This window comes from Scomber japonicus, chromosome 5, assembly GCF_027409825.1.
Source record: "Scomber japonicus isolate fScoJap1 chromosome 5, fScoJap1.pri, whole genome shotgun sequence".
Classification (NCBI taxonomy): Eukaryota; Metazoa; Chordata; class Actinopteri; order Scombriformes; family Scombridae; genus Scomber; species Scomber japonicus.
In genome coordinates this window covers 13,654,248-13,670,517 of record NC_070582.1, presented here as the reverse complement: position 1 = coordinate 13,670,517, position 16,270 = coordinate 13,654,248, and the positions used below count along the sequence as shown (strand labels likewise).

The 16,270-nt window shown below is 37.8% G+C and overlaps 3 protein-coding genes across 4 annotated transcripts; 2 read left to right on the top strand and 1 right to left on the bottom strand.

Annotated features, from left to right (window-relative positions):
- Positions 1-684: 684 nt before the first annotated feature.
- Positions 685-3,114, bottom strand: LOC128359381 (troponin I, slow skeletal muscle-like). Its single transcript, XM_053319875.1, has 6 exons — positions 3,100-3,114; positions 1,748-1,789; positions 1,521-1,652; positions 1,348-1,437; positions 1,071-1,238; positions 685-987 (listed from the first exon to the last, which is right to left on the bottom strand). The coding sequence occupies exons 1-6, from the start codon at positions 3,112-3,114 to the stop codon at positions 901-903; spliced, it is 534 nt and encodes a 177-aa protein (XP_053175850.1). The 3' UTR covers positions 685-900.
- A 2,774-nt stretch (positions 3,115-5,888) lies between these two features.
- Positions 5,889-9,456, top strand: LOC128359380 (interleukin-17 receptor A). The gene is made up of 11 exons (XM_053319872.1): positions 5,889-5,987; positions 6,122-6,143; positions 6,265-6,408; positions 6,548-6,669; positions 6,793-6,913; positions 7,219-7,266; positions 7,359-7,513; positions 7,661-7,735; positions 7,835-7,901; positions 8,344-8,439; positions 8,524-9,456. Exons 1-11 carry the CDS (start codon positions 5,889-5,891, stop codon positions 9,414-9,416), a joined length of 1,842 nt encoding a protein of 613 aa, XP_053175847.1. The 3' UTR covers positions 9,417-9,456.
- Positions 9,457-10,130: 674 nt separating this feature from the next.
- zgc:136858 (uncharacterized protein LOC678543 homolog) lies at positions 10,131-15,931 on the top strand. Of its 2 annotated transcripts, none has more exons than XM_053318715.1 (19): positions 10,131-10,335; positions 10,779-10,874; positions 10,964-11,074; positions 11,174-11,348; positions 11,496-11,607; positions 11,963-12,069; positions 12,251-12,377; positions 12,513-12,633; positions 12,794-12,879; positions 13,054-13,178; positions 13,277-13,336; positions 13,442-13,505; positions 13,598-13,692; positions 13,792-13,920; positions 14,432-14,546; positions 14,641-14,778; positions 14,943-15,109; positions 15,241-15,323; positions 15,476-15,931. In XM_053318715.1, exons 1-19 carry the CDS (start codon positions 10,238-10,240, stop codon positions 15,669-15,671), a joined length of 2,205 nt encoding a protein of 734 aa, XP_053174690.1. In that variant the 5' UTR covers positions 10,131-10,237; the 3' UTR covers positions 15,672-15,931. The 2 variants fall into 2 exon arrangements, with proteins under 2 accessions (XP_053174690.1, XP_053174691.1); XM_053318716.1 differs by having other exon boundaries at positions 10,223-10,335; positions 10,960-11,074.
- Positions 15,932-16,270: the final 339 nt, after the last annotated feature.

Sequence of the window (16,270 nt, the reverse complement as noted above, 5' to 3'; positions counted from 1 at the left end):
CTGTTACAGGAATCAACATACCTTCTTGTCCCTGCAGAAAACCTGGTGAGGTGAGCAGTGGCAGTCTTTAAATGACAAGAGGAAAACTCAAGTCAAATTTAATGGCTCCTATATCCTTCTGTGAGTGGCTAACCAAAATAGACTCCTCTGTCCTGACTGAGGAGTCTGTATATCACTATACCTCTACATGGCAGCCCCCTACACAAGGTTTACCACTATATTCCCATTGCGCAACACCGGGATGTCAGGGCAGTCTTTAATGTTTTGTTTTGTCTGGTAATTATGATACATCATCATGATTATGACTGTTATTGATAAATATTAAAAATATAGATGAAATCTTGAAATCTGAACAAACTAAAGAAACCAAGCCGAAAAGTGCTAATGGTTGTTTAATCAGCATCACATGTATTACAGACTGTGAGACAGCGCCATCATCTATGTAATACAAATACTGCACTTTGAAAGACACCAAACCTCATATCTTAAATTGACAAAACTACTCAGCATTTTCTTCAGAGCATATAATTATTCAATATCAATTGCAATGGTCAGTATGTATATACTATACAATTCACATTAATACATTTATGGCAAAGAGAGGTATTGTTCATACAAGTTTGTATTCATTGAATAATAAAACTATTTTAATACTGTGTTATCTAAATAGTGCATTTCCCCATTTAAAAGTAGCAAGCGTTGACATCATTCTCCACAACACCTGCTTAGTTTTCTCTTGTTATGGAGAACTTGTGAGAGTTGGACAGTGAACAATAAAGATTAACAAAAGGAAGTGATGGACACAACAAACCTGGACCTAGAAAAGACATACACTGTATTTGCAACCTCAGGGTTTTGTGTCCCAGAGTGCTTGTGTCCTTTTTTCACACGAGCACCTTCTTATTGTCCAGCATCAAACAGCTTCTTCCTGCCCTCCATACCAGACATGGCCTCCACGTTCTTACGCCAGTCAGTCACCTCTTCCCTCTGTAAAATAGATATACAGTAGATTGTAAACTACTTTTTTTCCCCCTCATTCTGTGAATGATTGTCAAAGCTAACAGCTTCACCTTTTCTTCCTCTTTCTTCACTGTCTTGAGGTTGGCCTTGAAATCAGCCTTGGAAGACATGAATTTGGCGTCGGTGCCCAGCATATCGTCTGTTGTTTTCTTCACCCTCTTTAAGGTAGGCCTCTTTCCCCCCTTTAGCTCAGTCATCTTCTGCGCCAGTGTCTGGATCTATGCAACAAGCATCATAGTTTAAGAAGAAGCAATAACCAGGCAACTACAACATCCAAATATGTCATTAAGTGTATACATTTAATCCCTGAAATCAAATCTGCAGTACCTCTTTTTCATTTTTGGATGCCTTAACCTCCATATCATAACGTACATCATCTACAACGTCTATCTTCCGATGTAGTTCTTTGCAAAGATCCTGCAATGGAAAAAGGAAGTTAGAAATTATGTTAAGTAAAAATAATGATTGAATCATGATGATCAGTAATCAGGAATCAGTACCTGGAGTTCCTGGGTTGACAGACCTGACATCTTCAGTGGAGGGTTGCTTTCATTCATTGTCCTTTCTCTCTCACGTTTCTTCTCTTCAATTTCAGCTACCAGCAGAGAAGCTGCCTTCTTCAGCAGCTTAGACTGTACAAATGTAAGATCTGTGGTGAATACAAAAACTGACTTTCTCATGAGGCATAGTGGGACATACTGTTTACATAAAGGTTTAAAAGACCCACCTTCAATTGAAGTCGACGTGTAGCTGAATATTTTGGCTTTCTCTGTGAGATAGATAGTAGATGTATAAGGTATAAAGTACAGTTTATCAGGGTCCAAAACTAACTTTTTTGTCCAGCAGCCAAATGGATAGTGAATGTTCAAATTTGACCTGCCACTCAAAACATTTCCATTGTTTGTTTGGGGTTTTTTTTGGCTGACGTGTAAAGCAAATCTACCAGCCACTTGCATATTTTACCAGTATTTGGCTGGTGGCCAGTGCTAATTTTGTGCCCTTCTATATACATTGAATATATTCACTGGAAAATGTTTTCAAATGTCTTTTTAAGCATGAAATGCATAAACATTTTTGCACCACTTCTGATGGTTAACTAATTATTTAGAGAAAATTGTTATGTTAACTCACCGGTCTTCATAAACATGTGAAATGACAAGCAGGGGGGAAAAAAATTGCTTATTATTTAATCTAGTGTAATATATAATAATACAAAACTGAATTACAGAATAACGGTAACCTTGATGGGCTAATACTCACCCTTCAGACATGGCTGCAGTTTATAGTCCCTTTGTAGACAACAAGAAAAAAAAGATTTACAAGTCATGCTCTACATGTATTTATAACTCATATTGTATCACACATAGTTTTACAGACTCCTTTTCATATAAATTACACAGTCTCAGTAGTATCCTATATTTATGTGATGGGTGAATCCAACTGATTAACAGTTCAATACATTTATTTAGGCTTAATTGTGCTCCATGGCTTTGTAATACTTTTCAGTATACTTTCAGGAGCTCATAATCCCTCCTATTGTATTGAAGAACTGACTAGGAGCCTGTTGCAGGGCTATATTTGGCCACATTGCCCCCATGCTTTGCTCTGTCCCAGCAGCAGCTGTGGCCTTGATGATGCCAGAGAAAGCTAAGCCACAGGAAACTTTGGCAGCCAACAGAAAAACAATATCAAACATAAGACTGTGAGAATCATAAAACAATAAAATGACAAATGTTGCTGGAAGCTAGTGAGCCACATTGTCTTTTATCATATTTCCATCCCCTTCTCATTCTGTATCCTTATTTGACCTTTTTGTAACATTATCTCTGAATTAATAACTTATATTAACTATAGCATGATGCAATAATAACAGATTAAGTGTTCAGAGCAAGATGTAAGCATGCCAGTGCTTCTGACACAACATTGTAATATATCCCATTAAAATTAAGCCAGCCTAACAGGGTGCAAAAGTCAAGGTAAACAAGCAATTCAGCCTAAGATTTTAGTAAGCCCGCAGCCTTGCCCCTCCACCCAGGGGGTCGCCACTTTATACGAGCGAGCCATCATCACTTATCACACCAGCTTTTCGGCCATGGCGATGGGTCAATCTTGCTGAAAGCAGCAACCAATACTTTGGCAGGCAGTTTAAGCCTCAGGTTACATTTCTCACTTTGGGGATGCAAAGTTCATTAAGAAGCTTGAGGTGTCACAGAAGCCAAAGCCAGAGAACTACATTTGAAAAGTTGCTTTAAGACCTTGACAAAAGTAGCAGCATGGCACAGAGTCCCGTACATAAATACCAGCCGTAGTATCTAGTCTTCACTACTCCCTCAACTAAAACTGGACTTCACTTGATCCAGACAAACTTATGGTTAAAGAGACAGACACTTAGATACCTGGACTGCTGTCACGGCAACTTGAAAACTTAATTCAAGAGGTCATTCAGCCCTTTTGATAAATCTAATTCACCTTTATTCTCTTCTGCTAAATTGCTCTGGTTTATTATCATGTGAAACTTACCTTGATGGTGAGGGCAATCAGAGAGGGAAGCAACAATGGCTAGTCAGGAAAAGAAAAAGCACTTTATGGTTATTAGTGAAAGATTTATGTATTCCAAGTCTCACGTGAATGGCCCGTTAAAATAGACTCCCCGTCCACCTGACAATTGCTGCACCACAATGCAACCCTTTTTGATTTGCCCTCAACCCATGACACATTTATTTCATGTGGCTGCACAAGGGCACACCTCACACGGCCCTCACCTAACTGACAGCTGTGTTATCCTCTCTGCAGATATCAGGTGATCCGAGCCCCGTGTTCTGGCAAAAGCTCACATAAAAGACCACTTGTTGTAAAAAGTGCCTGGTAATTTCAGTTTTAGAAGCTAGCTGGTATATTAAGCTGAATTTAAAGATTAAAGTCATTTAATGGAACAATTCTCCATTAAATGTACTGAAAATCAGGTAAAACACTATTTTAACCCCAACTAATCACCACTAAACTTTATACCAGTCAAGTTTGGACACACTTTTTCATTTAAGTGAATTGGAAGGTGTGTCCAATCTTTTGACTGATACTGTACTTAATACATGGTACACATTATGGCATTCTTTGGGTAGTTTTAGGCAAATATAAGGATTTCTAAAAATATTTTTATGTATTTAGAAATAATTATACCTGCTCCCTGTAATAACTAGTATATAAACTATTAAAAATGCCTGATAACAAAATTATAATCCTTTAAATTGTCTTTGTTTGTGTTGGTTTAATTGATGTTTATACACAATTGATAAATGCTTTTAGTTAACTGTTTATATACCAGTTATGGATGCTTCATAAAAGGAGTTTTAAAGGAGGAGTTATAATTATTGACACATACACACTTAAAGATAAATAATATGTGCTTACAAATGAATTATGGTGTTATAATGTGCTATAAACCATGTATTAATTGTTTATATATAGCTTATAAATGCTAATAGCTAGGTTAAAATAACATATTACCAAAGAACCTGTTTGTAAAATCCTGAATGCAGCATGTCATATCACAATTTAGGGTATATGTACTGCATAAAAGTGTATTTTTACATAAAGCATTTGGACCGCAGAGGAGAGATTAAATACAATTTTACAGTCTATTCTGGTCTGATTTCAGTGGCACATGTCTGTCTGTCTTTCTGTCTGTCTGTCTTGGTGTTATGTAAACTGATACTGTTGAGCTCAATGTCCAGTAGGAGACACATTAACACCAAGACAAAGCTATAGGAATGAACATAGCCACAACCACATTTTTCATCCTATAGATTTTAATCTCTGGTAACCAAGCAGTGAATAGTTGAAGGTTTAGAGCTCATGGTCCAAATCCTAGGCTGTCTGCTGGCTTCATGTATTGATCCTCAGAAGTCAAATGTTCTGTTATCTGTATATTTAGGTGATGTGGCTAGGGGTTCACGTGAGGTCAGGCTTAAAGCCAAAAATGCCCCTTAAAAAAGTAGTTTAGGCATGTGAATAAAAATATTTTCCCTTGGTCAACAGCTGAACTCATTTGACAGTGTGACAGTTGTCTTGGAGAGTGTTTCACTGTATATCTGTTTCCAGCCACAACTGCAATTTCTACAGTTTAAACAGGAATTTACCACTTGTTAATTTGTCACTGCTTCCCCCTGGTGGTGATTTCACATAATACATACACAAAAATTTTGTAGTAGTTAATTGCTTAATACTACTACTACTACTACTACTACTAATACTACTAATAATAACTATAATAATAATAATAATAATAATGATAATAACCTACACCAACCTAATACATTTGGATCCATATAGCATTTAGAAAGTGCATTTATAAATCCAAAACACACTGAAAAAACATGTGAGAAATCAATGCCTTTTTAAATTACAGTGTTAATATATAATTCAATTATGCCCACGAAATGAGGTAAAGGAAAAGAAAAAGAGATCAACAGGGAAAATAAAACCATGAGTACTTAACAATAAAAGACAGTGAAAGACGACTTCACATAAAAGCACATCTATGAAAATACATTTTTGTGGAAGGGATTTAAAAGTGTGTCCTGAGTTTGCGAGCCTTAGACAGAAAGACTTCAACTCATGCTTTGTTCTTCATGAGAATGGGAACTACAAACCATATTTGGTAACGGCATACTTCCTGCATGTTCAGATGTCACCGCCTGATAAACATTAAACAAATCACCTCGTATTGCAGTGAGGCTTCTCTGCTTTCTGCACACACTATTGCACCATCTGGTTGAAAGGAGCAGATTATTGCATTTTTTTTCCTCTTTCATTGACTAATTCTTAAAGTTATTCCACCTGTATTGGGGAGCTGCACCATCAAAGTCAGAATGTTCCTTGTTCTTTTTCTCTGTTTTTGTTTGACTGCTAGACTCACGGTTTCATCTTCTCTCCAGATTGTGGACAAGCGTCTGGACTGCAGTCAACCGGTGAGGATTAATTTATTTTGTACAAAGCCAACATACTAACACTCTTATAAAAGTAAATTGAAGGGGATTTATTCTGGCATCATAATTGACTGTGTATGTGAGCCCAAAAGCTTTAACTCTTGCCTTTTTTTCAGGGTCTTGACCACTGCAAAATGAGTAAGTATCTGTTTTTTAGCAGTATCCATAAAATGATTTGTGATTCATCAGTCCACACATAAGTACACATCAGTGAAATATATACAAAATAATAATATATACACCATTCACCTTATGTCAGATAACTGCTCAGACAAACATGAGGTTGTGCACGCACTTTCGGCTCCTACTGGCCCTGACTGGGGTTCAGGACATGTGGGCATTATGATGGACAAACACAGGCCTGTTTCTATTCTGAACGTGACGTGGATAATACGGTCAGATGGTAAGTAAGGCTATAACTATTCAAACTGACTTTAAAAAGTATGTGAAAAACAAATCAGCAGGTCTTTAATCAGAGGTGAATAGAAAATAAAGTATATGAGATATGTTCATTCATATTTAATACACTCCTCTGCCCACAGCATCTATATTAAAACTGCAGGGATCAGAGATAAATATTCTGGATAAAACTACAAATCAAAGTATGTGTGTGCAGTTTTCTTACAATACCCCTCAACAGATGAATCTGGTATCCAATAAAAGGGTATGGTAACACGTTTTTTTTTTGTTTTTTTTTAACTTTTGCTTTATCCGTGTCAACCAATAGGCTCCACACACTCTTTATTAACAGATGAGACACCAACAATTGCTTTTTTCTCTTTATCAGTGGACGTTTTCATTGGATGGAGTTGTGGTTGAGCCTGGACATACATATATGGTGTCAATTTTCAATTTTCCACAAGCTAAGATTCGGCATGACATGATCAACAAAGAAATTACCATCCCAGGTGAGTTACCTCCAGATCCAGATGTTGAGCGCAGTAGGAATATTATAAGTTACTTTTGATGATGAATAGGTTTTGTATATTTAGATAGGTAGGTGGATTAAAATGTAATTTCAGTCTACCATTTCTACCATATTCTTTTGTTGGAAGTTATTGTCTTGTCTTTATTTACTGTACAAGCAGGATTATACAGTATTATTGAGCTCAGGTATCACTATGTTGTGTGCTTATACTCGAACATTTCTCAGGAATCAGTACTATAATTCACAGTGATATGATTCATCTTGTTCTCATCATCTCATCACCAGGATGTGATGACGAGAGAATCCGAAAGGCCCAGATGTGTTTGGAAAATGGTAATTTTCATCTTTTTGTTACACAAATTTAATGGAGTATTGTAAGATAATCACAGAACAGATCATTTACTCTGAATGTTTTGTTCTTTTAGGTAGTCTTTGGGACCCTAACATGACTGTGTCTGTGTCAGTTGATAATGAACATAAAATGTCTGTTGTTGTGGGTTTTAAGGCAGCAAAATATTCAGAGAAATACCAAGTCTCCATTCAGGGTCAAGGTTTCAATTGCTCAGAGAAGGTCTCAAAGGTAATTACAATGTACCATATATGCCACTTATATGAATTGATCAGTGATGGCAAAAATGTGTTGTGAGACTTTGTGTATAATACTGTTTATTTAGTTTGATATAACAGTATTTGGGCATCTTCTTATGTTATTCTATTGTACAAATAGGAGAACACAACTTCACAGAATGTGACCTTTGAGTTGGGTTTATTGCAGCTGTCACAGTGCAAAATGGTGTTAATGGTGAGTTTCACTTCTGATTTGATGTTCCTTACCATTGAAATTAATATTAGTTGTAGTAATATGCAGTCAAAAGCTCATCATAGTCTGCTTTTTTCAAAGATTCAGCCATTTTTTATACGATGCAAGAATGACTGTTTGCGTCTAGAGAAAACCTTTGATTGTCCAAGTAAGTATGATTTCTGACATATACAGTATATGGTTGCTTTTTTAATGACCCTATAGTGCATACAGAAACATGAGTGAGTGATTCCCATTCTTTTTGGCTTGTGACCCTTTAAAATAAAGTGGTATCAATGCAGATCACAATCGCAGATGTCTTCTCTAATCATCTGATTTTAATAAAGGCTTGAGGTTAAAACAATCCCATATTCCACAAAATAGCTAAACTTAGAAAAAACACTGAAAATAAATTCAATTTTATGTAGAAGACGCATTATTGTCTTCTTTCCTACCCCATTAATCATGTTGAAAGCACATGAGATTTATCTTGTGACCCACTAGGGGTCCTGACTCAAGGATGGGAATCACTAACATGATAACATTTTAACTTAAGTGTTTTGTTTTTGTGGATTATTTAGCTAATCATAAAATATGTAACTTATTTCTAGGTTATCCAAAACGGACTCTAATTATAAAAGCAACTGTGGGACTGTTGGTGTTTGGAGTTTGTCTTGCTTTTTGGCTGTGGAGTGCATCTCATAAAGGTTTGCCTTCTTTTAAATGTAATATAATGCACATAAAACACAAGCTGAATAGATGATTATTGTCTGACTGCTTCCTTCTCTCAGATCCTGTAACCACTACCACCTCTACTGCCAAAGAGCAACCTGAATGCCTTCAAGTGAAAGACAGAAAAAGAGTTCTCATCATCTACTCACTTGACCACCCTTTATACAAGATCGTTGTTCTCAAGCTTTGTGCCTTCCTGGCGAACACATGTGGTATTGAGGTGGTCCTGGATCTGCTGGACTCTACCAGACTGGGAGTACTGGGCAGTATTCAGTGGCTGGACTGGCACAGAGCACAAATAGGAAGCTCTTCAGATAAAATACTGATCCTGTGCTCACGAGGAGTACATGCCAAATGGAGAGCCATGTGTGGTGATAAAAAGGTTTTTCTGAGAGAGGATGTGTGCTCATCAGTCGGCGACATGCTCACTCCAGCTCTCAGCCTCATGGTCCCCCATTTTGTCCAATCTGCGTCATTTGAAAAGTACATAGTGGCTTACTTTGGTGATGTTTGTTCTGAAGAGGATGTCCCTTCACCTTTCAAAATTACAGTTCGATACAAACTAATGAAACAGTTTGAGGAGCTCTTTTTCAGAATCCTGGACATTGAAAAACATGAACCAGGCCGAGTGAATCACATCGATGGGCTCGCAGAGGATGAGTATTATCACTGCCCCTCAGGTAGAGCCTTGCGGGATGCTATAGAGGCCTTCCAGGCATACCAGCTGGCTCATCCACAGTGGTTTGAAGAGGAATTACTGGAAAACTCAGAGTTGGAGGTCAAAGAGACCTCAGCTGAGATCTACGAGGACACAAAAACAACCACGAACCCCATTACATTTTCTGTACCTGACCCAACTCATGTCGTCAGTTATTTAAAGACACAAGAAAGTGATTTTACTGTCGACAGAATACGACTTCACATGGCTGAACAGCTCCAAATGTCCACCTGAGTTCAGTTCAACCCCCATATTGTTGAGAACATGCAGCCAGTTTTAGTATCAAGAACAGTTTGATGATATTTATGCCCTAGAAAAGAATACTATAGTAAACTGATATTGGATCATGAAAAGTTAGTTGTTACATTCTGAATGAATGAAGAAAACATAGAGGAAGATAGATATCCCTTGCTTTGATTGGGAGACAATCCCTGAGTAGTTAAAACCACATGGATCTGAGGTTGATGCTTGTGGGCTGTGTAAACAGTGTTTGGGTCAAAGTTCAGCCTTCTGGGCAAAGTTTCTACCATTTTTGTTGCACTGGGGAAGGTAAGCATTAAACTCTGCTTGTGGAGACATTTTTTAGAATGAGTTTGCTGATTATAGCATTAAATGTCTGAAAGTTTGATATTTTGAAGTACAATTCCGTATAGATAAATGATCTCTCGTGTTGCATGTGTGTCAATGTACTTTAGATTAATTTCAGGTTTTTTAAATAAGTTTAAGTGTAGTTTGATTGTATTTACATATGTGTTTGTAATCCTTTCAGTGTCACTGAAAAGATTTTACATTTAAAGACAATGTTCAAATGGCAATGTTGGCACAAAAGAGTTGTACAGTATTAATTAAAACGTCTGGTATTTGCTGCTTATCTCAGATAACTGCAAAAACTTTCAGCAAGCACTCTTTAATGGATAAAAGCACTGAAGTAGGAGGGGAAAAAAGACAACAATACAGATCCAAGCTTGGGAATTTGGGTGTCAGTGTGGGAGAGTAGCCCCAGAAGGGGAGGGTGGTGGGAATTTGAAGTAACTGGAGCAAAGAAAATCTTCACAATGGCTGAATTGGACTTGTGCCTTGCAGTGACAGAAAACACACTGCAGGGTTTGATGCAACTGGGGAGCCTGTTTGATTTTTCCTTCAAAAAACTGAGGTAATGTTCATTGTTTTAATTCTGGCAAGCACCTACTATATGCAGTTTTTTTCTTAAAGATTGGTCAACGCAGAATTAAAGTTAGACGCACACAAACTATTTTCTACCAAATAACTGAGGCTCCAGGAGCTAAACTGAAGAAACTTATCTGGGCCTGTAGCCATTTTTAGTGCATTCTTGTTGTCGTGTTTCATTCAAAAACTGTGGAGAACAGGCTTTGACATACAGAGGTTACTCAATGTTTCTTAACAGGGGGACACAAGTTGAAAGACAAGTTACATTTTGTTTTTCCTAGTCTCTTTTTCTATATTAAACTAGTCAAAGTACATACATAACCGTAAAATTAGAAATAATTATTTATCCTTTTAACCTTTGGTGACTTAATTAGGCAAACATCAGCTGATGCTGCTTTTCACAACTGAAAATGTTTGTTTTTTTTCAAGGTTTCCTTTGAAATCTGAAGAAAATGATGAAGAAAGCCTCTGCGCTCATGTTAGGCCGAGGAATTTCAACATTTCAAAGCAAATTGTGCAAAAATGGTGAGGAAAAGCAAAGTTTATGTACAGTTCCTAATGGTAATGGCAATGATGATTAATGGCTGCTGACCATGACCTCTTCTCTCAGACAGCTTCTTCAGAGTTCATCCATCTGTATCACAGGCGTTGGCAGAAAACAGACCAGTGGTTGCGCTCGAGAGCACTATTATCACTCATGGCATGCCCTATCCTCACAACCTGAGGTACTCTGAATGATCTTTGAGTGTCAACAAACTCTGATACCAGCATTTAATATTTGTTTTAAACATTGATAACGAATCCCCATTTATGTATTAATGCAGCACAGCAAAGGAGGTGGAGGCCATTGTGCGAGCTGAAGAAGCCATTCCTGCCACGGTTGGAGTGATTGACGGCAAAGTCCACGTTGGTCTGTCGTCAGAGGAGCTTGACTACCTCGCCCGCTACAAGAGCTCCATGAAGGTGTCCCGTCGTGATCTGCCCTACGTCATTAGCAAAGTAAGATTGCAACACAGTCATGTCAAATATAACCTTCAAATCAATATCTGTCTAACATACATGAAGGCTCATCCAGCTGCATAGTCTATGAATCTGTCATTTATGCTGTTTTGTATGCTGTCCTGTCTGTGCATGTTGTTTTCTTAGGGGTTGTCTGGAGGAACGACTGTGTCAGCCACTATGATAGCAGCACACAGAGCTGGCATCCCTGTGTTTGTCACAGGTGGCATTGGAGGAGTTCACAGAGATGGAGAGAACAGTAAGATGACCATCATCGTGTTGGAAAAAACTCACCTGACTTTTCTGCTTACTGATACTGTTTCTCCTCTTAACATGCCTTGAAAACAGACAAAGTGAGCTGATTAGCTTTGTTAATCTGACAATCTGGATTTGATGACAAACCCATAAGCAAAGTTTGTGCCCACTTAAGTCACACATAAAATCTAGAGGAAGCTATTTAAACGCTGAACAAGCTGGTGACAGACTGTTCACTCTGAGGACGTTTAGGGACAACCAAACTGTCAGGATAATGAGTTTATGTTTTCATAGCATGTTAAGAAGAGTAAGTTAGTATCATGTTCACACATTATTTCAAGTAATAATTATTCCCCCAGGTCTAGATATCAGTGCAGATCTAACAGAGCTGGGCAGGACTCCCATCACTGTGGTCTCTGCTGGGGTTAAGTCTATTCTCGACATCGGTCGCACCCTGGAGTTCCTTGTAAGACTATTTGAGATTATTTTTCAGAAAATCACTCCACTGTGTTGTCATACTATGACTCACATTTGAATGTGTACACCTGCCAGACAAATATCTTTAAGCCATCTGAAATGTATCACACTGGCTTGTGTTAAAATTTCTAGACCATTGATTGTGTCCTCTGATGTGTATTTTTTATCAGGAGACGCAGGGTGTCTGTGTCGCCACTTATGGAACATCAAAGAGTTTCCCAGCCTTCTTCTCTCCTCAAAGTGGATTCACTTCCCCGTATCAAGTGTGCAACCCCGAAGAGGCTGCAAAACTCATCTGTAAATCAAGAGTTTCACATCCTGAACACTGAATGTTTCCTCAAGTCTTGTGGAACACTTAATTTAAAAAACATCACATTCAGCAAATTTTTTTCCAGCGTGTTGTTTTTACATATATTGTTTTGTGTGGTTCAGCCAGCACTCTATCACTGGGCCTCCAAAGCGGTATCCTGTTAGCTGTACCCATACCAGAGGAGCATGCAGCAGCAGGCCAGCAGATCGAAGAAGCGATACAGACTGCAGTGACAGAGGCAAGGTATAGAAAGTCTTAGTGGTACTCGCTATCTGAAGCCATGTGGGTTTCTCTGCGCCCCTTTTCTGATGTTGAGATACCAGTTTGTGCTCATGACAAACTGAATCAACTGAACAGTTTAATCTCTAACGGAAAAGTTGTCATTGTCTGTGTTTCTTTTTAGTGCTAAAGGCATCACGGGAAGAGATGTGACGCCGTTTATTCTTCAAAAGGTCAATGAGCTGACAGATGGAAAGTCCCTTCAGGCCAGTATCTTTCTGAAATCTGTATTATTGAGAAGTAAAACATTACTATCTCAAACTCTGAATTTGATGTATCACAGGGCTGAAAATGTTACAACCCTGTGGCCTCTTTGATCCCTTATTGATGACCTTTACGTTCTGTACATTATAACACCACTATCCTTAACCTGTTTGTTATTAGACATTGCTCTCATTCGTAACAATACTAAAGTTGGCAGTCAGATAGCCTGCGCACTGTCAAAGCAGACAAATAAGAGAAAATTAAGAAGCACACTTGATCATGGAAAAAAATCTGAATCAGATATTGTGAGTATAAACACATACAATGTATTTCTTTTCAGTTGTAGAAAAGGTTAAGTCAAATTTAGCCACAATACAGAACATATGATGCTCCTCTGTTGCAGGTTGTCGTAGGGGGAATAAATGTGGATTTTATTGCCAAAGGAAAAACAAAAACACTTCTTGTAAGTTTAATTTACAGCATGAATTAAACCTTAATACTGCAGCTTCCATTCAATCATATTATGTAGGCTATAATGACTTCTGAGAACTGTTGTTGTCTCTTTCAGTTTGGACAGACAAACGCAGGAAGTGTCTGTCAGTCATTTGGCGGTGTAGGGCGGAACATTGCTGGTGGGTTTTTATCTGATTATGTGCGTGCATGTTTTCGTTAGTGATTTAAAACTGATTGTCTTAGGGCCATGTGTCTGATGTTTTCCTTCAAGACTCTCTGAGTCGTCTAGGCCATAAACCCCTGTTCATCTCTGCCACTGGAGCTGATTCACACAGTGATGCTGTGTTAAACTACTGTAAACATATGGTATGTGGATATTAACATTAGTTATCACCACCAAACATGAATCAAACTGTATTGACTTAAATTTGTAAATGTTATTTACTTTTTTCTTATTTCTGTAAGAACACAAGTGGCGTGGCAAGGCTACAAGATCAACATACAGCTACTTACTGTGCTGTCATCACTGAAAGTGGAGAACTGAGTCTTGGACTGGGTGACATGGATGTTCATCAGCAAATCACAGAGCACTATGTAGGTTTTTACTTTTTCATTTTTAGCCAGGCTAGCCCAAGGTTTATGTTCCAATATCATATTGAAAATCATATTTATCTCTACTATCTGTACATGCTCTAACATACAGTATCTCTCCAGTCCTGAATGAATTTCAATGCTACATTTTTATTTAAGAATTCTGTTTAAGATTATGTTGATTACTTTTAAAGCCTTTCATGGTTTGGCTCAGCTTCCTATCTATCATCTTTTAACTATACTTTAACACTTATTCTGCACCAAGACTGTGAAGTCTGGCGACTAAAGGTTAAAAGTCTGTTAAAAGCTGAGTTCTGTGTCACAAAAAGTGTTTAAAAACCCACCTGCTTGGGTTGATATTTTTGTAATTTCTTTATGTTTTCATTTCTATTGTGTTTAACCAGTTTCACTAAATTCTTGTTTTCATGATATAATTGTATTTTATGTGCACATGTGATGCACTCTGGTTTTGAAAGAGTTACTGTTTCTGTATCTTTTGAATATTTTCTTATAGGTGTCACAGTTTGAGAAGCAGCTGTCATCAGCCACTCTTGTGTGTCTCGATGGAAACATCCCCACCTCCACTATAGACTATGTTTGTTCTGTTGCCAAAAAGTACAACATTAACGGTAAGCACTAAGAGATGGTCACTAAATAATAATGAATGATCATGAACAGCAGCTTCCATTGATTTTAATGTAATACCATCAATGTGTGTCACAGTTTGGTATGAGCCAACAGATTCAGAAAAGGCCTGTAAGCCTTTCCTGTCAGACGCCTGGAAGTCGCTGTCCTACTCATCCCCAAACTTGGCAGAGCTGTGCACCATGAACCAAACATTGGGCATCCAAACACCTGAAGGTAAACAGACATCTACTGAAAGAAGTGAGAGAGTATTTAATGGTATCAGTTTGTGCTGTCAAACACACACTCCCACTTCTTGGTTTCACTGTATGTTTTCTTGTGAAAAATGCAAAGTAGTATGATACTAAATGAGGATGTGGTTTTGTGTTGTGGGGTGACAGTGCTTCCGAGTTCCCTCGAGGAGGTGCTGAGTGTTGCTGTGGCTCTCTCACGCCCCCTTCTGGAGCATCTCCATTGTCTGGTGGTCACTCTGGGAGCTCATGGAGTCCTGCTGTGTGGAGAGCATGATTCAGGCTCAGTCAACCTGCAGCCAAGAAAAGAGAAGAAGGTAAAGACTGCCTAAATTCATAATGGTGATGATGATGATGATGATGATGATGATGATGATGATGATGATGATGATGATGATGATGATGACAGTAACACTGAATATTATGTTCATCGCACCTGTGTTTACAGATGAGGAAGCTTTGTGCGAACCACTACCCAGCGCTGACTGTAACTGCAGAAGAGACAATGAATGTCTCAGGAGCAGGAGACAGGTGATAAAAACTTACACGACCTACTTTTCCCTTCCCACTCCTTCTTTTGGAAACTTCTGCTTCAGTTTGATGAACTTTCAATTTTCCATGACCTATATTCTCTCTCTCACTCTCTCTCTCCCTCTCTCTCTCTCCCTCTCTCTTCCCAACAGTCTTGCAGGTGCCTTGATAGCAGGGATTCTCCAGGGCCAAAAGACTGACAGCTGTGTCAGGATGGGGCTCCTGGCTGCACGGTTGTCCCTGGCATCTCCACACCCCATCAACCCCATGCTTACCTTAGCCTCTGTGGATCCCAGTGATATCCAGACTCAGAACTGGCCCAAACCGAGCTTCATGTGGATTGATTAAAAATATGTTTTAGCTGTTAAACATTATTGGAGATATGTGTGAAGATTTGGTTGGTCATGGATTGGTTTGTGTAATATATTTTTGCAGTATTCTATAATTTTTTTAAGATTTATGATTGGATTTTGAAACCTTTTTACAATATATGACAGAAAATGAAAATGAGAAGATATCAAATTTTCCAAAATCTTACTTCATATATTATGTTGTTCTATAATAATTTATATCATGCAAAACAAATTATAAATTAATCACTTTTCCCTGAACTTTCTCATGATTATAAATGTTTGTAAATAAATCATGTATTATTAAAATGTACTCTGTTTTTTTATTTCCTACTGTAAAGAAGGTCAATATTTATGTATATGTAATATATATGGATATATATGGAATTCTCTTTTACAAGTATAAAAATAACTTACTTGAGCAAAAGTACGGAGAGTATTATAATATCATCAATATTTAACTATTGATGAATTCATGTGTAAGCAGGTAAGCTAATTTCACGTTTTAATACTATGATTGTATTGCTGTGTATGTAAAATTATAATCTATAAAATAATGAATAACTTAAACACTTTTAGCAAATTTAATGGAGTAAG